General features: G+C 39.1%; 1 protein-coding gene across 1 annotated transcript in view; it reads right to left on the bottom strand.

Annotated features, from left to right (window-relative positions):
• Nucleotides 1–1,326: 1,326 nt before the first annotated feature.
• TBX20 (T-box transcription factor 20) overlaps nt 1,327–23,356 on the bottom strand; it is a 38,078-nt gene continuing 16,048 nt past the window's right edge. Inside the window, exons 6-8 of the mRNA XM_040076040.2 lie at nt 20,786–20,862; nt 9,668–9,777; nt 1,327–5,384 (exon numbers count right to left, since the gene is read on the bottom strand). Of these exons, the coding sequence (XP_039931974.1) occupies nt 5,044–5,384; nt 9,668–9,777; nt 20,786–20,862 (528 nt within the window). The 3' untranslated portion in view covers nt 1,327–5,043. The remainder of the gene's footprint in view (nt 5,385–9,667; nt 9,778–20,785; nt 20,863–23,356) is intronic.

Genomic DNA, 23,356 nt, shown 5'->3' with positions numbered 1-23,356 from the left:
TAAAAACAAAAAAAAGATTGTTTAAATGTGCTAAAGGTAAAATACAGCAAACTGTATTTTTTGTCCTTAAACTATCATAAAATGTTACTTCAGAGCTTATTTAATTCACTGCCTAGTTTTTTCTTAAAAAGATAAAATAAAGAAAAAGAAATTGTCATTTGATAATCTAGAGATTATATGCAAGGACATTTGATTACAGAGTAATACATAAATCCTCTGGCCAGCAAGTAGATAGATAGTAAAGAAACCACATCTCCTGCAGCAAAAAATGCTCTGTAAAGAATAGTGAGAATAAAATCTCACTAAAACCAAAATTAATCTTGCAGTGAGTGTCATCCCCCTGCAGATGATAAGTATACGCATTGTGGCCACAACTTCTTCAAGACGAGAAGCCATAAGCGTTACGCTGATCTCACTGTTGCTTTTACCTTTATGTAGGAGTAAATTACCACAATTTATATTGACTTACACTTTTGGAAATTGTCCCAAGTTTTTGCAAAAATTTTCACTGGTATTTCTGTTTCTGTATAGTGCACACATATAAAAAGATTTACTACATAATCAAGTTGCCAGCCCAAATGCTTTTCAATTAAAGAAGGTTCCTTTTCAAGCGGCAGTTAGTGTTTGCTGGATGTTGGAAATGGCAACATCTTCTTACATGTGAACATATTCATGCAGTGTCCCGGCCTCAATGGGTAAAACTGTCTGTGAGAAATTCTGGAATTGCATTCTGAAGACTGTGGTACCAAGCATGTTAGCTAACATACAACTCACCATCCTTGGACTCATGAAGGAAACATTTCCATTAGGAACTCTATCTACTTGGTCTATGCTTGTTATTCAGTTTACACCCAGAACAGTATGACTGAAACCCAGTGGCATTGATTTGCTATCTTTTACAATTCCTCAGGCTGTATAAAGCAACGCTGCAAACCAAAGAAATAAATTAAAAATGGGAGGTTTTATGTTTAGATTCTCAGGACTCCAAAAGTAGAAGAAAAAATATTCAGACAGATACATCCAAATCAGTTTTCTTAATATATGGGATGCTTTTGTTGGATTAAAGACTGGAGGGTATTGATGATCTATGGATTAAATGGTAATTCAGGAAAAACACAAAAATACTTGGAACACTTCCAAGGAAAATCTTATCATTCTCTTTAAAAAGCATATTCAGGCATGTTCTCTCCACCCTTCTTAAAAAAAAGCAAACATCTCTCTCCTCCAAAAAAACCAAAACCAACCAACCAACCAACCAAAACAAACAAAAAAAAACACCAAAAAAACCCAACCCCCCCAAACAAACAAACAAAAAACCCCACAAAACAAAACAAAAAACCCACCAAACAAAATCAAACAGCATAAACCAGCTCCATTTTTCTGAGCCAAGAACAAAACTCATAAAGGTGAAGAACGCTTCTCATGGGATATACAATGTGAATTGTATTTGGAAAATAAATTCTAGATTATATTTGGCATTCCTAGCCCATTTACCAACAACAGATGTTCTGTCTTGGAAGTGATACAATTTTGACAGCAGTATAGCAAGGCCTTAAATAAATTACTGCGTTATTGTCAAAGTGATGGAGATAATTTAGGGTTTTTTTCTTTATTTTTTTAGAAAAAGTGATTTCACTCTTTAACCAAGTAATTACAAATTTGCATTCATTTTCTTCCTGTTGTAAGTTCAGTGCTAAAGCTGATTTGTACTTGGGTTTTAATATTTTCTGTACTGTTCCTATATTATTGTTGTCACTTAAGTCACTGTTCTTACTGTCAGACTTTATTTTTAGATGACAATGTGAAATGAAGTTCTGCCCCCATTACAGCCAATAAATTTACATTTGACTTCAGTTGGGCAGGAATTTTATTCCTGGCATCACTCCCATTCCTCCCCAGGCCCACAGGAAGGTGAGAGGGACAAGGAGCAGGAACATTGTGAGGTGGTAAGACCTCTTCACTGGACATCTTGTGGCCTCAATGAACTTAATCCCTTCAACCTCAAATCTATGCAACAGGTTTTTTAGATAGGACTGTGAGAGCAAAGAAGAGGAAGTGAGGAATGGACATACCTACTGATCTCATTCCTGGTCAAATCTGTCACAAGCTGCCTTCATTCCCTTGCTTGGGACCTGCCTGTGATTCTGCATTAGTGAGGAACCCAATGGGTTTCTTCTGCAAAGGAATTAAACCATCAAAGAGCAGCTCAAGGAGGGATAAGCCCACTGAGAGACTTGGTCTGAGTGTAAAAATCAGGCTGTGGATTTTGACAGATAGTTCTGCATCATCTGTAATGCGAAATTCATCGGAGAGAACTTGGATGAGAAGTTGGCTTTATCATGTTTTTATATTGAGACAGCCCACTGCCATTTTATTTCAGATATGAATCACGCTTCATTTGTAGTGGAAAGCACATTTCTTTCATTTAATAATTTTTGTAAATGAAGTTGTCAAAATCCTGTTTCATTCTCCAGAAAGAGCCTGGAGAATTTTCTCTGAAACAGTATCAGTGGCATTTCTGCATGCCAAATATTGGTGTTCCTAGAGCAGGGACTGGGACTGGGCTGACAAGATTGTGCTGTTTATTACTCTGAATTTGCTTCATGAAGGAAGGTCGTGTATGAGCAGCCTTTATGTCACATTTTGACCATGCCTAAATCAGCCCACCTCTTTCGAACTTGTTTCTGGAGTTATGTAAAAGTTGTCTACTCATTTGACCCTTTCCTGATGGAAGTATCAGCAGTAAAACTACTGGCTTGAATTCTGAACCTAACCATATCCCCTGCAGCTCCAGATAAGTTAATGAAGCTGCAGAAGGAGTCAGATAAAAGAAACAGAATTTCTCCGCAGTGCATGTCATCGTAGGGTCTTCATACAACTTCATACAACTCTGACAGAAATTTAAAAAACTGAAGAAAAAACTTTCTTCCAAACCTCTTCTGTAATTACTGTTTCTGTAGAGTAATGTGTACTTGAAGAATTACATTCTTGTAGGGTCAGTATCCCCTAAATTCATGAAATTAGGGGGTTTATATCAAAACCAGTTATAAGTAGGCACAGTCTTGCAACATGCACATTTCCTGTGAATCTGATAGCCCACAGCAAAATCTAATATTTGGGTGCACCAAGACAAATTCAGTGTCTGATTCTGAGCCATTTAAATACTGCAGAGCGTGGCCTGTTATATTAATTTATGGAACTCCTTTTAGAAGGTCTAAATTGTATATAATTTTTCATTTTTATTTACATACAGAGCACAGGAGTTGCAAATTGGCCAAGGTAATTTTTCATCAGCAGGTCCAACAGTGGTTGATGGGGAATTAGGGTGATATTGCAGATAACTTGGTTGAAAAGGTGATTGAAATGGCCAACTTGAGAAGATTTTGGAAAATACTGGAAAATACATAATGATGGTTTTTTTCTGTGGGATGCATGTGCCGTGCCTTGCCTTGCACTTTGCAGAGATGGGAATATGTGACTCAATGTACTGCACTCTGCTTTTTACCACATGACACCAACACAGAATGGTCAAAAGTTGAAGACAATAGAGGGAAATAAGTCTGTGTTGTGTTCCAGCTCTAAAGAGATCTGTAATATATGAGATTATATATGCTAGTTCTTTTTTGTCAGTAGATGTATCACCTGCAGCTTGGATGCAACTCGACACAAACTTTATGTCAGCTTATCATTTACATTGGGATCCCAGCTCCTGCCACACAGAAAGCCAAGATCACACTACTACTGTTTCCAGCAGTGCAAAGGATTCATGTTAGCTCTCTGCAGACAATGTCATTATTTTCTTATGCCTCTATAGCTCTTCCATTGCATCAGACACAACCTACTAGAAAAAGGGGAGTACCTTGAATGAGAGCCCCAAATACTAACTGAAAACAAGTCAGACATGAATTTTAAAAAAAATTGGTGTAAAGTTGTGTACTGTTATTTTCCCAAGGGAACTCCACCATTCTAGTGGGACATGAAAAAACTGGTAGTACAACCTTCATTTTCCTGGCCAAGGAGCTTATATAGTAACAGCCATGACCAAACTCAACAAAATCAGAACAAGTGGAAAGATACTCCAATGCCATTCATACCAGTCCCTTAATTATTGTTTGATTCAGAGAGTCTATAGACTGGTCTAGCCTGAAATCAGGTTAACTTGGTACACATGTGCAGCTGGAAACAGGTCTTCAGTGGCACACACAGTAGCAAACAAGCACTGCTTTAAAATTTGAAATCTTGGGTTTCTAAGTTTAAGTAACAGATTTTTCCAAATCAATATTTTTCTTCATTATACCTTAACCAACAGTTAAGTTGCTGCTCCTTGGATATAGTACAAACTTCCTTTTAGACTGAAGGACAGAATACATTATTACTACTACAGTCCTGTAACACAGTTCTTTTTTTTGGAACCAATAAGTGTTTTGTGAAAGAAACAAAGAAAGAAAGAAAGACTTGTTATTAACATTCTCTTTGTGATTATAGTAGCAACTAAGAAATACTGGTTTTGGTGAATATATGCCAGTCTTGAAAAGGACAGTGGTCTTCTCCACTTTGTCCTGTTTTCAGCAAATGTATGTTGAGATAGCCTAAAACATGCTCAAAGTTATAGCAATACATTTTTCTGTTTAGATACTCATCAGTCACAAGAAGAGATGAAGGTGAGTAAGAGTATTGCCTCTTTTAGAATTCATCTAGCATATGAAAAAAGACCTATAAACAATTAGTTTGTACACTGCTGCTTAAAGATAATCTCTTTCCACTAGGTATAATGCACCTTTGGAACAAGCTGCATGCGACCAAAGATCCTGTGGACTTTGGAATCCATTTTGGCTGTGTTACACATAGATCTGTGAGCAGCTCCAAGCTGCACGCTCTCTTCTTGTGATCCCTCAAAAGAGGAATCTAGATCCACAAAGTATTTTCTTAGCTGGTTTGTTATGAGTTCAGCACTCCTGCCACAGGCCTTTCAGGAAGGTCCCTTGTATTTTTCATAGCAAACTTGCACATTTAAAATCTTGTGTTCCTCTTGTCTTACGCCACTCATACAAATGGTGTCATCACTGCGGAAGAATGCCGCAGTCCCTGGATAGCTGCATAAGGACCCTGCTGAAAATAATGGTGGTACCTTGGCATGTGGAAGGATGGGAAAGTGGGGCCGCTACCTTGCATGGAGCTGGCTATAGCAGAGGGTGTAAGAGGCATTCCCAGGCGGCTGTATGGAGGCAGAGATCCTTGGATCGGATGAGGAATGGGTGTAGCTATGGATGCAGTGCTGGTACCCAGGGCACTCAAAGACTGTGGATGCTGAAATCCTGGGAAACTGGTTGAAGAGGAAACCCAGGAACTGAGGGACAGGTTATCAGATGTTGTAAAGGCTGACCCTGCAAGCAAAGAGAAAGAATACCTGACATTGGCACTATGACACACAAAGCTGGTAAAGTAGTGAAAAGGGAGAAAATTAGTCTTTCACAGCAAGCCTGGTTTCAATGACCAGTTGTCATTAGAAATACTTCCCAAATATTTCCATCTTTAAAATGTTATTTGCTGATCGCTGTCCTTTATCACTACATCTTAGACAAATTTCCATTTTCAGAAGTTGGTTGCAGTGGTTTCAACAGTAAAATCAGGTTTACACATTGAACATTTTAGATATTAAACACTGAAGCACCTTGTAATTCTGCCACTAAACACTGAAATATCTACTCTGAAATGGAAGCTCACTGTATTACATCCCTGTTTTGGTGACATACTGGTAGATTTTTGCAACAGATCCTTAGTAGAACTGTTGTTTTGGAGCTTTTTTTCCTAAAATTTCTGTGTGGCAAAAATGCAGAAAAACATAATTTGCACTAAAAGTTTTCTCTTTTTTTTCAACCCAGTGAAACCTATCAACACTACATCTTTCCAGTCAACCTGCTTCTTTCCATAATAAAGGACAAAAAATTCTAAAAACATAAATGTCAAAGTATTCATTGGTTTTTCCAGCTTTATACAGTACTCTGATAACGCTAATTCATAGTAAGAGATGCAGAACTTCCTCTGAAGGTAATCATCTACTTTTGATTAAATGGAAGTATTCTGTTTGTAATTTTATTTTGTGTTTGTTTAATCTGAAAAGTCTCAAAAACTATTTCCACAAATCTTCCAACTCTTTAAAACACTTTTTCCTGAAGATTGAAGAATCTTAAAAACAAAAAGAAAAAAGGTTTCTTAAAATTAGAACAAATTACTTATTTCATTTAAAATTTTGGGGAAACAATTTGTTTGGATAATTATACATAGTCATTTTCAAATAATCTGATGACTATGTTGCCCCTCATTTCTGTAGTTCCTGTATGCATCTGGTCATCTCATATGTCTGATTTCTAGAAATGGGGAATACAAAAAAAATGCTATAAATAAACTCTTTGTATTCCTCTTTAAACAATAATTTAACTCTTGTCTCTTATGCATTTTCTTACTTGACCAACTTTCTTACTTTAGAAAATAAATTTGTTGGCAAGAGTATTTGACAAAAAATAATTTAAATTCAGTATTGCAAAACTTTCTGAGACAACAAATTTTGTAACGGGTACTAGTTTCATAAATCTGATTCAAGAAAGGAGATTCATCTGAACTGTAGAATGAAAGCATGAAGGCTTCTATCCATCAAGGAAAACTTACTAGAATTAACTAAAGTAACCAATCACAGCCACGTACCCAAACCAAAACTCTAAGCAAAAACCAACAGAAATAAAAAGGGCATATAGTTGGGTTGTTTTTTGGTTTTTTTCAATGATAAATCTCTTGTGGGATATATCAAATCATGAATTATTTTTCCTCTGCTTAATGGAACAAGTAGAACAGCCCAGTAACAGGAAAAAGCAATTGTGGGAATTTAGCAGTGGAAATAAACTTGAACCAAATCCTGGTCCTACCACTGAACCAAATCCTAACTGCTGGGAAATCAGGATCCAGCGCCAACCTCTAAGGATGACACAATACTCACAGACCACAGCAAAACCCTTGACAAATCAGAGGGTATCTGAGTATTACTGCACTTTGGGGAAAGCGGGGTGCAAATATGGATTTGCCCAGAAGGTTTGCATTTGGCTCTGTTCCAGGTGGCTACTAAGAATCCTATGTGTGGATGTAGGCACAGAGAAATTATGCATTAAAGAGTTTCCATTAAATTTATATATTTCCTATTTGTTAATTCCCTTGGAATTAGACATCTTGTGCTGTAGATTAGCTGCTTCCATCTTTAGATGGTTGAAATTGACTGAGCAGAGAATGCTCTGAGAGGCTGAAGTAATTACTAAGTCTATCACTACTATTTATTTCTTTGTTTTATGCAGAATAAGGTATGTGATTCTTTCTCATGAATAACTGCGAGATGACTGTAGGGCTGGAACACTTCTCCTATAAGGAAAGGCTTAAGAGAATTGGGGTTGTGGGGTCTTGAGAAGGGCAGACTTTGGGGACATCCAATTGCATCCTGTCAGTGCTTAAAGCGGGCCTATGAGAAAGCTGGGAACAAATTTTTTAGCATGATCTGTCACAACAGGAGTACAGGCTTTAAACTGAAAGTGGATAGATTTAGAATAAATATAAGGAAGTAATTTTTTACTATGAGGGTAGTGAAACACTGGCACAGGTTGCCCAGAGAGGGGCCAGATGTCCCATCCCAGGAAATATGCAAGGTCAAGTTGAATGGGGCTCTAAGCATCCTGATCTAGTTGGAGATGTCCCTGCTCATGGGATTTTGCACTACATGGCCTTTAAAGGTCAACACTAACTATTCAATGATTTTCACAAGGAACTTCCTCAAGCATCCTTTCCTGCTCCAACTGATTTTATCTCTAATTGCAGCTTAGTACTCCAAAAAGTCTCACATACCACTTTTGCCGCCACCAAGGGAATTAGTAGTTGTGAGGCAATCAAGGTCTCAAAGATCTTATAACACACACCACCCAGCAATGCATATGTATTTGGCTCTCAACTCTTATTTTTATGGGGGAGCATCCATCAGTTTTGCATGCAAGGTAATTTTAAAATTCATTGGCAGAAATGAAAGTATCTATGGAATTTCAGTAAGAGCCTTGTTTCTCTCCTTGCATCTTGGAAGACTTTTCCTTATTTAAGGACGCTAGACCTAAAGAGAGAGCAAAGGCAGGACCAGTTACTCATGTGTAGGAGCAGTATGATTTACCCTCTGTGCAGTCTCTGGTTGCCCAGAGCGCTCATGTCCCAGGTAGCATATGGCTCCCAGATTAGAAAAAAGTTCTTTGCCATGATTCACAATTTTCCTCACTTACTCATTTGCCATATTGCGAGCAAATGCAGAACTGTACCCTTTTATTACACATAAAATTAATTGTAATGAAGTAGTATATCCCCCATGACACCTTTCTAAGGACTCTCTTCTGAAGAGATTTAATGGCCAGCTGTCTTACTGAGGTTCACCTGGTTCATTTTGTCACTCCCAAGGGAGGGCATCATACTGGGGAGAAATTTAATTCTTGAAAAGAGCGTGCTTTGCTCTGAGCACTTCCAGCAATGGAAAATTTAATACTGTCTTCAACAATAGCTGGCCTAAGATCTAAGTTGACATGAGGCAAGGTAATTCCCCAGAACTATGTGAAAGGATGGCATCGTAACAGGTGAAGAGTTGCTTCAGAAACTCCGTAATCTAAGGACCTGCTCTTAGAATAGACGTGTAAAAAGAAGCCCACCTAATCACATTTTGCTGAAGAGCAACTCATGGTTAAAAATAAGTGTGTTTTCCCTGCACAAGTCTGAAGAGCTCATGACCAGAAATAATGCTCTTATCTTAGCAGCATTGTATGAAGTTAGAGGACAAGACAAGGGCACTGCCAGTCGGAAGACAGATAGAACTGCTTTACCTCAAGTGGCTGTGGCATATCAGGCAGGTCACAAAGTCAGCATGCAAAGTATAATGCAACACAAGTTTATGCTAGTCAGCAATCCTACAGGAAGGGTTTGAGATCTCTTTGCAGTGGCAAATTATGACATGCAATTTCTCCAGTAAGCATCCCCACAAAGAACATATCTGTCTTGATACTACTTTTGCTACTGCTAACACAGACAAATTGTTTGATACAGCATTTGGGGCTAATTGCTTCAGCAGGAACAGCACCTTTAAGATACTAACAGATAACAATTAAACATCAAATTTTCAGGAGGCAAAGAGGGTTAATGACAGGCTGGTTGAAGATGGTTAGGACTAAGTCCTCTGTTCACAGAAGTCTGGAGGGGCAGCAAGCAGCACATCTACATGGTATCTTACAAGTAGTGTGGAGTCCAGTTAGTAAGTCCTGCCAAGAGATGGGGAATGTTAACTTGTTCTCATCACCACAGTAATGAAGTTTTCTGGCGCACAGACATCTTGAAAAGGAAGCAGAACTAATTCTCTTCTGATGGCAAAGATTATATAGTTGTCTCTAGAACTGCCTCCTGAATTGAACCACCCACACCAGTGCCATGGGCATATCAGATGTCCCAAAGATCCAAAAGGTAACAAGTATTCTTCTTCATTATATGACTTCATGGCAGAGAGACATACCAGAGAAATGCTTTAAAGTACCACACTACCGCCTGTGGTCCTGCTTTTCTCAAGCATAACTGAGTTACCACAGTTTACATCATGAGAGTGTTTTCCTACCTCTGCTTTGTGCTGCCTGGCTGTCATCTCCAAGTTCATCTTCTCCTCCGTAGGTCCGAATGGGGGATCGGGCATAGGAATGCTTTTGGATAAGGCTCTCCACGCTTTCTCTGTAAAAGGAAACAACCTAATGTACCAATACCATCCTAAGCGGCATCCTAATTCCTCAAGGTAAATACAGTGCCTTTTCCTGTCCAGATCACAGCTTTCTCACACAGGCTCTCCAAAGTTACTTAACAAAAGTCTTACCTCGTAGCATGACATTGGAAATGCCAGATTTAGCCTGAGTTTTTTTAACATTGCAGATCACCGTTTACCAGCTTCTTCAGCAGAGTGAACTTCTACTGCGTTTCCTGGATGTGGGCTCAGACAGTGAATATCAGACCAGCACTCTTCATAAATTTGAAAATGCAAACTCTGCAGTTATTTCTGCTGAGTCTGGGTTCAAAGAGACACCTGTGGCCCAGCTCCTTTCAAACAAGCCTTTGTATCGCACATGACCACCTCATTTGCTGCTCTCCCCTTTTTCTGAAAGCAGGAGCAAAGATAGGCGTGTCCAGAGACAACTCAGCTCTGACTATGCTCTCTCAGCATCAGAGTCGAGGGCAGTTCGTAGCAGGAAGTCTGCAGATACTACCCATCTCATGCCACGTCTATTCTGGGAGGTTAGACGTGTCTGCCAGGCCCCTGCCTCGCTGGTAGCACTAAGCACTGAAGTCACCCAAACCATTTTTAAATAGAAGGAAGGCATATCTGCATGATAAGCCTTAGTATTTTGTAAGGAAGATCCAACCTTACACATTCCAAGCGCATTTCCATGTAAGTAGGTGGCATTATACCAAAGAGGAAAACAACCTAGGCACATTTCCAAAATGGCTTTGACCTTCTGTTCTTGTTTAAGAAATCTAAGTAGCCATAGTTGTTTAAATCTGCTACTTGATGAAGGTTTTGTCCGAATTTACCATTTGCCCATTCATACTTGCTAACGCTCTTCGCTTAGAGAGTACGCCTGTTCCAGAAATTCCAAGGAAAAATATTTTTCAAGTACCACAATAAATCACAATGGCACATGTTTTCCTTTCCTACAGAAAGTCCATTATGGTCATTTTGTCCTTGCTCTATCACTGGCATCATTACTTATGCTAGTCTCCTCAGAAAAAAATAAATAAAAAGAGGATCTTATCAAAGTGATTTACTTGTGTCAGGATTGGAAGTGGACTGAAAGCAATGGCAGTTCCTACACAGAGGATGATCTAATTGGATTACTGCCTTTTAAGTGATTGAAAACAGTAGGCATATCAGGGCTATCTCAAAGAAGATTTTCTGAAGAAAAAGACAGATGGCATTGTTTACATTATGTGCTGAATGCTTCTTGAAACATTAGGCTTTCTTCTGAAACAGAATATGAAATGCAAAGAATTTTACTTGACCAAAAGGACTATTTCACATGAGTACAGCGTAACAGAATAACAAATCAGACCAGTGTTTTCTGAGTGATTTAGATACTGCTATATAAACATATTCATAATCAAAGAATTACTAGTCTATCAAGGTCTGAAAAATAAATTTAATACAGGTGATTGTCTGTATTGTCTCTATTGACTTTATTGCTGCTTATAACGACAGAGATTATAGTGCGTAATAATATCCTGATGCAACAGAAAAAGTACAGGCTGTAGTTTTAGCACAGTGGGCCAATTTCAGCTCTAAAACATTGGATCCAACGGCGGCTTGGGGATAAACTCACCCCAATAAATTTACATTTGAATTACCTACAGGGATTTAAAGCTAAATCAAATGCCCACAATTATTGCAGACTAAATTCTTTCCAGATGGGTTTGTATGCTAGACAGAGAACTCTATTATTCTATATGCTTGTCTTCTTTTAAAGGAAAAGAGAGATGACTTCTTAGTGAACCCTGAATCTGCAAAGTTTGAAACCAGGGAACTATGTGGTAGGTTTATTTATTTATTTTATGATGTAGTGTTGCAGATAGTATGCAAAAGGTTTTGGAAGATTAATCTCATTCATCATCACAAGAGGCAAAGGTTTTTATGGCAGAGGGGATGTGGAAACTTGGATCAGGGAAAGCAACTAATCTCACAGAAACACTTCCTTTTGTGCAGCTGAGATTTAATATTCAAAACTGTATGAGCTTATCTTGACTAACCATGTTGGTTGCTTATGCTATAATCAAAAAACAACTACTGAATTTTCATTTTAGAGGATGAGGCTGTGACTCTCAGCATGAGTGCAAAGCATTGAGATTCCCACTAAAATTTAGGCACCTGCCCCAACAGTCTTCAGGTGGCCCCTCTTCTTTCCACATGCAACACATGCTGCATATAAACCTCCAAACAGACCCACAAAATGCAAAAGGCTGAGTGCACCTAAGTGTGCAAAAGGAAACAGGGAAAAAAAAAAAAAAGAAGTGGTGCATTTTCTCTACTCATAAAGCATATTTCTGAGTTACCCTCCAAGCACTGTTTCTTCCACTTAGAAAAACAAGAGCAGAAGTCTGTACTTAGATTTCTTTCCTTCCCCTCGTGTTTCAAAGGAAAAGAGTGTGGTGGCCTCTGTACCATCCTGCAATATTCCATCTTCAGAGAACATCACTTGGAGTCTGGATAGAGAAGACAGATGTAGCAACTCATTTAATCCAGGAAAACATTTGGAATTTCCCACATAGATTTGAAAGAGGAGACTAACCTATTCCAACCTTTAAAGACAAAGGTGCCTTAGGACTTACTCCAGGACAGATATGTAGGATGAAGCAAAACTTTAACAACAAGACTTAAGTGCCTGTGAAATCTAGTTCAAAATACAGGAAAAGAATTGGCAACCTGTAACACAGATTCCTTCTTATATCCTTGTTTCCACTGGGTACAAAAGGACTTAAATCTCAAAATCTTTCTGAAAATTCTCTATTATGGAAGTATGAACCCTTCAGGTTATCCCAAATATGGTGCTCTGGAGAGTGGATTAATAAAATGCATTTTTTCAAGTCCCAAAATATTACACTAACACTACTAAAAGGAAAATACATTATTACCTCTGGCTTTATAGTTCTGTATGCTACATCAGATATATCAATATGGTTCAAAGGATTTATAGAAATAATTTTTGCCACTTTATGATTCTATGCTCAATTTCAAAAAATAGTAAGTGAAGAGTATGGTGGAGATTTTTTAAAGCTGTCTTTGCTTATTTGCCAGCACTGTTTCACATCAAGCAGTCGAAGAACAAAGTGACTTCCAGTTACTCTATACCCAACTTCTGTCCTGTTTCTTTATGGTCAGAGACTTATTATCTAATACTGGGACCTAATAATGTTTACCTTTTAATATGTCTTAGAACTCCACAGTTCCTTCTTAGCAAGAAATTAAACTTCTGAGAGAGATTACACGCTGCCAACTGAATAATGGAAAGATGCCTTCTTTCTGTCAGATATTTTTTGTGTGGTCTACCAACAAGTTTCAGTCTTTCACATTGTTCTTCAGCTCACAGATATCTTGGAAATACCCAGAGGAGGGGGAAAAGCATGCACATACACATAATATATTTCTATGATTAAGCTGTGCAAGGTGTAGAACTGGATAATAGTAGGAGATGACAGGCTGGAGAAGAGGAAGTTAGGGACTGAAGCTGCTTGAGAAAAAGGATTCATGTGCCAAATGGAAAGGAAAAATAGCTTGTATTGGCAAGCACACCCACAGAGAAGATGCTGAGGAAGGATAAATGTGAAAAGAGATAATAGGAAAAGGAGCTCAGGCTGATCCCAATAATCTGCATTCCAGCAGAAGCACACTTTGAGCCCAGCCCTGTCAATAAACCTTATTATGAATGAAACACTTGTCTCCTTTGTCCAAGAAATAAACCAGCAAAATTTGAACCTGAAATCAAAGCATGTGAAAGACTGAGAGAATTCATCAATTAGAAAGGGTTTAGGGTGCACAGGGAACATCTTGCTATTCTGCAGGTTCTAACCCCTTGATTAAACATTTCACTCTTGCCTCTGCTGGCAGCCAATTCCAAAATTAAACCTGTGGCTAGGGATGCTTTATGTCATTCAGTTCCAAGCTGAGTCTTTGGCCTTGTTTAGCAAACAGTGCCCTGTATGTACAGAGTAGCCTCAGAGGACAAAAAGAAGATGGGAAAATCCTGCTGTAACTGACAAATTATTCACTAATGCTTTACAGACCAAACCCAAGATTTGCCATGGGTTTGAACTAGGAAAGGGCAGAAAAGAGAGTTGGCTAGGTAAGTAGCTGAGGCTCTGTGTGAGGGTGCTCACGTTCTTTTGCTGTCAACCCAGATTATAGAAATTCTCTCAGGAGATGATAAAGTCCTAGATTACCCTGAGCAGGATCTTTAATCAAGATGAAAGAACAGGGCTTCTTTGTAGGTGGGACCAGGCATCTCTGACATCATTTTTGTCTGCTCCTTTTGCTATTACTCTACTCCAGCTGTGCGTGCACAGCAGCCCAGTGTTCACCTGACCCTAATTCTGAGTTTGGCAGAAAGGAGATGGAGATGGGAAGCCTACCTTCTCCCTTTGGGACAAGAATGGTTGAGACAATATATTTAGTGTTGGTGAAGGTGTCAGAAGAGCTGATTCAGAAGTAGCTTGCTGGAACCAGGGCATCCAGTATCTATCTTAGATCTATACCACAGTTACAAAGAGGAGGAAGTTCAATGTAAGGGGCAGCCATCTCTTACAGTGGGAGCCAGGTTCGAGCTTCTTTGAGGACAATACCCTAAAGACAAACTGCAGTGAGAAAGCGCAAATGGCTGAGCCAGGAACTCTGAACTTATGTCTTCAAGTTACTGTTTCAGGAATGGCTACAAGAGGTAAAAAACTCAGAGCAGAGCTGAGAAGCCTCTTAGTATTAACCTCTTTTTTTTTTTTTTTTTTACCCCTTACTATCCAAGGATTAGGTATGCAGAAAGGTAAGGATAATATTCCCAGAATATGTTCTCTGTTCCTGATGTTATTTTTTTGTTGTTGTTTTTCAATTTTTTTTTCTTGTTCTTTGCAAGGAAAGGCAATGTCAATTAAAAAAAAAAAAAAAAAAAAAAAAAAAAAAAAAAAAAAGGAAAATAATAAAATAGTAAAACTGACAATCGTGTTTTGCTTGGCTATTCAGTCTAACACAAAGAAAAATACAGAACAGGATATAAAGTGTATGAATTATCAGTTTGCAGCCTGAATGACTTCTTTAGTTCTGCATTTCAAAGGTTTCCTTTTTTTGTAGCTGCCAGTTAGTATGTTTGGAAGAAAGCCCAGATAACAGAAGATGTCAGAAGTGAGGTGAGGTGAAGACAGATGGAATAAATGGGCTGAGAAGGCACAAAAATAAACTTGTCGGAAGTCGCACTGTAGTAGAACTTTTTTTTAAGGGAAAAGATGACTAATTTGTCCAAGACACAAGTGCTAAAAACGAGTCTGTAAAAAAAACAAAAAAACCCCAACCCAAACAAAAAACCCCAACCAATAAACAAAACTCCCCCTAAAATACCAATAAAACCCACTCCCCTCTCAAAAAAACCAAAACAAGATAGCAGGATGAACAAATACATTTCTGTAACAGCAGCTATGAGTGAACAACTTATGCTGTCAGGACCGCTGTTCAGATATCACTCAGCCCTTATGTTCCTGTGGCTTTCATTTGCTATTTTACATATGCACAAATGTACAGACACATTAATTTTCTACATATAATTGTTCTTACTGGTAGATGAATATTAGAGGCTGACCACAGGAACATAGTTTGGGTTGTGGATGGTCCATGGTATGGACCAAATCCTTGAGCAGAACAAAGTAGTTCTGTTCCACTGCTTAGATTAAAACTGAACCAACCAAGGACAAAACTAGGCCTAGAGGCTACAGTGGCTCATGTGACCTGGCCCAAAATCTAATCCACAGCCCAAAACACTTCCACACAAAGTCAAAACTGCTGGGCAAGTGTTGGATGGATGCATTACTGCAAGAATATATGCAAGAAAGAATGGAAATGAGTCTTAAATTATGAAAAATCTAGGCTTTGATGACTGTTATAGAACAAGTGTACTTCCACAATGATGTTTACTGTCACCCTCTCAGTAAAAATCCAGCACTTGTAGATGGGCTGTAATATGCATGGATGTGACAAAGCCTAGCTGAAGCCATGGCATGGGAAATGTAATGACATTTATGAAGAAGGAGCATGAAGTTATCAATGTACTCACACCACTTCTCTCAATTGCAAATAAAAATGAGAAAACTGTCTTACGTAGCCAGCCCCATGGAGGTCCACTTCACCCAGTGGAGCAACCATTTCTTTCTGACTGTAACCAAATGATGAGAGGTGAGTACAGAGATGTCCTGTGAAATTGTAGGGAGAAGTCTCTGTAAAACTTTCTCTGGTAGAAACCATAGATCTAATTTGATATAATCCCCACCCGTTATGCACATACTACGTCTGCATGAGGAGAGTGGAAACAACTAAAATAATATTTTTATACTATTTTGCATGAGTAAGAAGATAGATAACAAAAACCTAAGTGGAAAGTGAGCCAGAGTATGAGTGCTAAAAACTTGGGAACTAAAGAGAATTTAAGTGGCACAGGGGGCATTCTGCTGGCTGAAAAGGAACAGTTGCCTGGCTAACAACAAGCAATGTCAGATGAACCAGACTTGAAGGGAATAATTCAGGTGTTTAAACATAGGCAGGTAGTGCTTTCAAAATTTGCTAAGGCATCCAAGCCACCTGCAGTGTTCTGGAAGGGTTGATGCAGAAAATGCAGAAATCCACCCACCCATTTGGAGCAGCAGCTGAATACTGGAGTAACCTCCACAACATCTGGAATGGCACTAGATTCCAGGTGTTTCTTTGCCAGAGTCCTTGGTATTTCTCCCTAAATTCAGGACTTCTTTTCTTCTCTGAACTCAAACACTAGAGATGATATCTCATGGCTGGTTGCTGACATTCACAGACTGACAACTAGCTGAGAATAAAAGATCAGCTAGCAGTTTGACTTATTGGAGAGCTATGACAAAGCCCTGCTTAACCATGGATGTGGGGGTAGGTCATAGAGCATCTATATGTATCTGGCTGGTGGTAGGGGGCTTTCAAGAGTCTGGGAAGTTCTTCTAGACCAGCAGTAGGAATGGGGAGGAAGACAGCTCTGTGGGGTAAGCAGGGAAGGGATGGGAGAGAGGATGGCTGTGCTCCGCCCATCACTGAGCATGTGGTTTGACTGATCCTTCAGCAGGGAAGTGCCCCTATCCAAGCATTAGCATGAATTTTGCTTACAGCCTTGTAAGCCAGCGTGATGTATTTCCACATCTCAGAGATGAAGCTCCTCAGGGGAAAATCTGGAATTTTATTACCATGCAAATCCAGTTGGGATGCTGCTCTCTAACTCCCCCACCCCCCATCCTTCCCTTCTCTGCCTAAAATTACTTGGGTGTGCAACCATACTTTTCCATATTTCCTCTTGGAGTATCTCAGAAGCATTATTGGACTTATGCAGATGGGTATACTCATTTTACTCTCTCTTTAATAGTTAAAAATCCACACCCCAAACTTGCCTATCACATACTTGGCTCCTGCCAAGTAGGTTGAAATTGCCACCTTTTTCACTGGATTTTTTGGATGGTATGTAATGATGATGGTTTTATTCATCTATTTATTTTTAACAGGCTAATTCTTCACAACAACTCAAAAGATAAATTCAGACTCAAGATGAAAAAAAAAATCATCCGTTGGGTTCTGCCTCTGCATCCTTTATGCCTCTGGCAGTTTTTTCTTCAGGAGAAATGCCTCATTACTCGATTTGGCATCCCACAGTCAACAACACAGTATGCTAAGCTCCACATTCTAGTAATTGCTGCTAAATGTTCATTTATTTCATTTACAACCACTGTGGGAGCCTTTTTATAGTAGAGGAGATGTAAATACCATGTAAAAAGATCAAAAGGTGAGTCAGAAACTTATCTAAATCACAGTAGCCCCAGATAAAGTCTGCCCCATTGCTATAAATAGATTACAAGTAATGTAGGGAAAGGGTTGATTGTGAAAGGAACCTTGCATCCTACAAAAATGTCAGTATATACCAAACTCAAAGATTTTTTTCAATAGTTAAAAGGCTTGCTTATAGCTATAAGCACAAGGAAACCATTCTATGGTATTTAGACAGGAATAAAAGAAAACACAGGGCATTTCAAAAGTTTCGCTGTTGCCTACCTCCTCTATTGCTGTGCAAATTTCACTATCCTTACATGTATTATTTCAACTCCAACACATACAGTGCCAACAGATTTAATCCTAAAGGCATTTGCAGCTTAAATTTCTTACGTAAGGATCGTAAATCTAGAATGGGAAGCCTGAAATCGTTAAAGTCACATATTTATAAAATCATATTCAATTAGGTTAAAAAAGTGCAATTTCTGTCATCATGTCATAAAAAGATGTGTTTTTCTCTCAGATCTACTATAAAGAAAAGCTCCCTATATTGTTACAGATAGAGGCTGTTTTCAATCAGTTACAAGAAGCAATCCAATTACTGGATGGTTTAGTGCAGTAACTGACTCCAGACTAATTTAATTTCTTTAGGTCTCTAAAGATCAATTGATCTGATTTGTTTCCCTCCCCAAAGGCTGTTTAGGAAAAAGCAGGCTTAAATACTTGGAAATGAAATACAAAGCTCTGTGTGCTTTCACACTACTTAGGTCATTTGGAAAAGCTGGAACTCAGGATAAATGACTGCTGTCTTGGCCTCAACATCATGGGATGCTTTACGGGAGGCCATTAGGATCACCACGCCACGCTGTAGACTACACGCGCACGTGCTGAGCGCACGCCTGCTGAGGGAGCGGCGCAGGGAAAGTATTTTCACAGCTTCTTGAGAACTATGCAATTTTCAAGAGCTGTGCAAGTGTGTTTTGGCCTTCACAGTCTTTTCCCTGGAAAATTAAGTATTTTTCTCCAGCAGTGATCTTATAATTTCCAATTAAACTGAGCAAGAGGCATGCTGTACTATTCAAGATTTACCTATTTGCAATTAATATTGCAGTGGACGTCAAATAAGAAATTCTTCCTGTTGTTATAGCTCACTTTGCTATTTCCTTTGCTTTGTATTGGATTTCTTTAAGCGATTTTGCTGGTGCTAAGATGAAATCTATAGAACCAGTGGGCACTTAGAGAATGATGTCCTCATCTGCCTGAGTATTTTAATGGAAGAACCAAATAAACTCCTTCATATTTCTGCACCATTTGTATAATAGGCAATTCTCAAACCATCTCTTACCATCTCACTTGAATGTTACACTTTTATTATCTCATTACTTGATGTGTTGCGCAGCAGATTTCAAAGTTTTAAATACTATTGTAATAGCAATCAGGGCTAAGCTTTCTAATTAAAGCCAAAATCAGACCTGACCCAAATTTGAGCTCTGAAATCCAGAGTTTTAATGTAAGTTTAATACTTTTCACATTCTGTTTCTTGTATTTATTGTAGACTTCATCTTTGTCTGCCTTATCTTTCATGGCAACATTTGTGCCTGGGCTTGGCTGCCTCTCTCAGGCTCTATTCTTACACTTATCAATAAACAAAAGGGCACTGCAGCTTATGCTCAGCATTTCTGACTCCATGCCATGGGCTGTTATAATAAGATGTCCTCTGGAAAAATTCCCTTCATATCCAGCACCACGATAGTCAGTTCATCTGCACAGAGGTAACTAAGTTTTTCTCCCAGCTTATCTGTTCAGACTCTTTCCGCCCTTGCAAAGCTGTGTCGTTAGATGTCTCCTGTCTGTAAAAGAAGGAAACCTCTTCTGACAGGTCCTTCCTTCACTATTTATTGCGTACTAACCTGAGCTTCGGATGTTGTCTTCCTCAGTATTCTGTCAATAAAGCAGGTCATGATATTGTATTAAATTTGTCTCTTTTTTTGTTTGTTTGTTTTCATTTTCAATGAAGGCTTTCACTTAAGAAACAATTTTCAACAACTTTGGGAGTGTGCACTGCAGCCTACAAGCCTTCTTTCCCCAAATTACTGTTCTTTTACCCATTTGCTCAACAGATCACTTATGATCCAGTCCCTAGTAAGGTGTAAAGGATACCACTATTTCCCCTCCATGGGCCTGCTTAGATAGATGTACTTTTCAACTTCTGTAAAGACTTTCTCTAGCTCTGAGGCTATGACTTCATTGAGCAGTTTGTTCCCTGTATGCACCTGTGGAAAATGATTCACAGATACATCTGGATATCTCCGCATAGGAGCCTGGAGGGTTTGGCCCTCTCCAAACTTTCTTTCATGACTGTGTGCTCATAGGAAAAATTGGATGTGCTATATCCATCTCCATCGAGTTCTCTTCCAGCTTAAAGGACACAAGCAGCTTAATTTGCTTCATTTGCCAAGTTATTTGACACGATATCATAAAAATGTGATGTGCTGGAAAGCTACCAAGAGATTGAAGTGTATTTCCTAACTCAGCTGTGGCTTAATGCTTCTGTCCCTATGGCAGCAGTTGCTTGTAATGAGCTATACGCACACAAAACAGTTTCCAGATAAAGCTTTCCCCTGATGCAGCTTGTAATACAACTTTGGCAAAACAAAAATGGCATCTTTGTTGTCAGAGTGGGAGTTATGGGAGTCATCCTGATGGCAGTAATTGCCAATTTGGAGTCTGGGACTACTGAAGTGAATTTTGGGAGCTCTCCTCTCTCTTTTCCACTATGTTGAGCGGTGGGGAGCTGTAAAGATGTTTTTCACAGGACCACTGCCCTTGTTTCCAATTGACCCAATTCACAGCTCTCAACAGGATTAAATGGCATGATAAGAAAAAAGCTTTTCATTCTGAAGCTGTAAAACGGACCCTCTTCCTCCTTCAAGAAGCCCCCTGAGGAAGACAAATATATTGGCCCCAACTGGAACAGATGTCAAAACTCAAAACAGCTCTTTCTTCATAAAGTTTATAAGTATTTTTAAAGGATGTGGAGGAGTCTTACTATATGCAGCAAGATAATGTTAAAAAGCACAGGTTCTCAGGAGTTGAAAGGATGCTTTTCCTGCAAACTCTCTCTTCTCTTTATCTTATCTGCATGGAAAGTAAACACAAAGTCCCCATTACCTCTCGATATCAGTGAGTCTGGAAGAGTCACGGAATCCTTTAGCAAAAGGGTTGCTGTCAATTTTCAACTTGGTTATCTGGGAACACAGAAAAGAGCAACATTACACGAATGCAGTGTTAGGGCGCTGCAGCGTGCAAAGTGTTAACCAATCCGTCCCCTGTGACTTCACTGCTAATTTCATCTGCGTGCCCTGTGCGTGTGCACTGCTCCCGAGACATTGCAAAGCCGAGGAGGCAAACCAGGGTGCACTGCAAATATGGCAGTGGAAAGACCAAAGGGCACAGCAGACTCAGCCTTCCTGTTGCCCGGAACAGGAGGAACCCACCCATGAACAGCATTACAGCTTCCAAATACTTTACCAGCATGAGTCACGTTCTCTTTTCCACAGGCAGCACGAATCACCCTGCTAACAGCAGAGCCTGCTTGGTGGAGCTGAGCATCAACCAATGCTTGTAAGCCATGAAGCCAGGGCTTCGCTTCACCACCACTGTTTTTTTACTGGGATGGAAATGTTCTCAGCCAGGCCTGCCAGCCACCACATAGGGGCAGTTTAACTGGTTTTGGATGAAAAAACGCTGAGGAAGGGAAGGAAAAATGTGGGGAGAACTCAGACTTAAAGTGACAGGTCTTGGATTGAAGGAGTGACCCCATTGAAACCACCACAGTTGTGAAAAAACAATACTCACGAATAAAAACTTTCCTCCCTTCTTCAAAGGTAGCTACAAACCTGCCCAATCATTCAATCAGCCTTTCCATTTTTGACTGAGCAACCCATTGACCAGGAATCCCTCCTGCCCCAAAACAACTGAGGTCCCCTTTGTGGTGAAAATTTTCAGGTATGTGGTGGTGGCTTTCAATATGTTTTTTCGAGGACCAAGAAGAAAAATGCACCTTTGTTCTTGTGAAATCTTCTGTCTATCCAACCAATTTAGATTTGGTGAATAAAACCTGAGACATCATTGTAATATTTGGATTTTCCAGGCATACTTCTTCCAAGGGCTAAATATAAACTTGTAAGTGGGAGTTGGCGCTTGATGAGAGAAAACACAGGACCTATCCTGAAGGGCAGTGAATGCCACCAACTCTAGCTTAAGCCCATGAAAATCTACAGCTCTTAATGTTTTGTATTAAGGGGCTTTGTCAGCCTGACTTCCCTAAAAAAAAAAAAAAAAAAGTTCTTTTCCAAATCCTCAAACAATGAAACACTCTCATCAAACAAATATATTTAAAAATGGGATGGCAAAGAATAAAGAGGACAAATATGTATTTATGTTAAATATAGAAAAAAACATAAAGAGGACAACTGGACCCAACTTTTAATTCTGAGAAAGAGGTCTTCTGAGGAAAACACAGAGAGGAAGGGACCTGCTGACAAAGGGAAATTCTGAGTTTTTAGTAAACGGTCTGCCAGTGATCAAACGCTGTAGACCTGAGTGCTGGTGGAGGGTTTGAGGCTGTCTCATCGCGCAGGTACAACTGCTGGAAACAACCTCGAAGCCTTTTCAGAAGGACCTTGAAACAGCTCAGAAAGTTAGTTATAGGCTCATTCTGCTTCAAAGACATCCATAAGCCCTCAGCTCATGGTGATGTTGCAGGGTGGCAAGTTAGTGCCTCACGTCCAGTGAAGATTTTTATGGCAACGTTTTGAAAACCATCTTGAAAAAAGAAAAAACTCTAACTAGTTCCATTGACTGAGATCACTGACACACCAAGCCAACTGCACTACAGAACAATAAGGATGTCTATTCATCTCTCAAGCATATTTTCACCAATCAAACTTCCATCTTTCTGATATTAAAGTTTTGGTATGACATCACAGGAGAAACTTTTTGTATCCACCAAAGCCAGATGAGACTCACGATCATTTATGGCCATATTTTTCCTGAGAGACTGTCTCACAAACAATCAGAGAACATCTGCTAGAAAGCATTTTAAAATGAAACCTGACCTACAATTCAACTCTGTGGCAGTGGTTTGACTGTTTAAATAAATGCATGCCCTTTAAATCTTAAATTATGAGATAGTTTGTTGAAAGTGTAATGTATTTAGCTTTTATCTAATAACCTCCAGAAATGTAATCAATCCCTCCTTAAAACAGTTCTGAAAGAAATGGCAAAAATGAAAAAAGGCTCCATTTTCATTAGTCATAAATAAAATGACAACATCAACCTCTAGGGGTTCCGGAGATGTTCCATTGAGAAATTTTCCAGGACTCAATGTATGTGCTTTGGGAAGGTTACTTTAGAAACATCTCTAGTGTAAATATCATCGGTAGACACAAATCCATCCTCCAGAAATAAATTTAGCTGGTTTTGTGCCTCTTACTACTTTGCTGGTTTCTAAAGAAAGTTACGTGGAAAAATCTAACTGCCTGTCCAAACATTATTTTCTTGAGATTTCCAGGCGCTGTGTTTTCTACGGCATTCAGATACAAATCTATGTCTAAATCAATACATTAAAGCCTTAAAGCAGGATATGGGGTCTGTCATAAGGACTGACTTAATATTACTAATATTATCTTCAGAGCTTCCTTGGCATCCTAGTTTAATTTGTTTAATTTTATTCATAAC

Source organism: Hirundo rustica, chromosome 1, assembly GCF_015227805.2.
Source record: "Hirundo rustica isolate bHirRus1 chromosome 1, bHirRus1.pri.v3, whole genome shotgun sequence".
NCBI classification, from domain to species: domain Eukaryota; kingdom Metazoa; phylum Chordata; class Aves; order Passeriformes; family Hirundinidae; genus Hirundo; species Hirundo rustica.
This window is presented reverse-complemented; position numbering and strand designations above follow the sequence as displayed.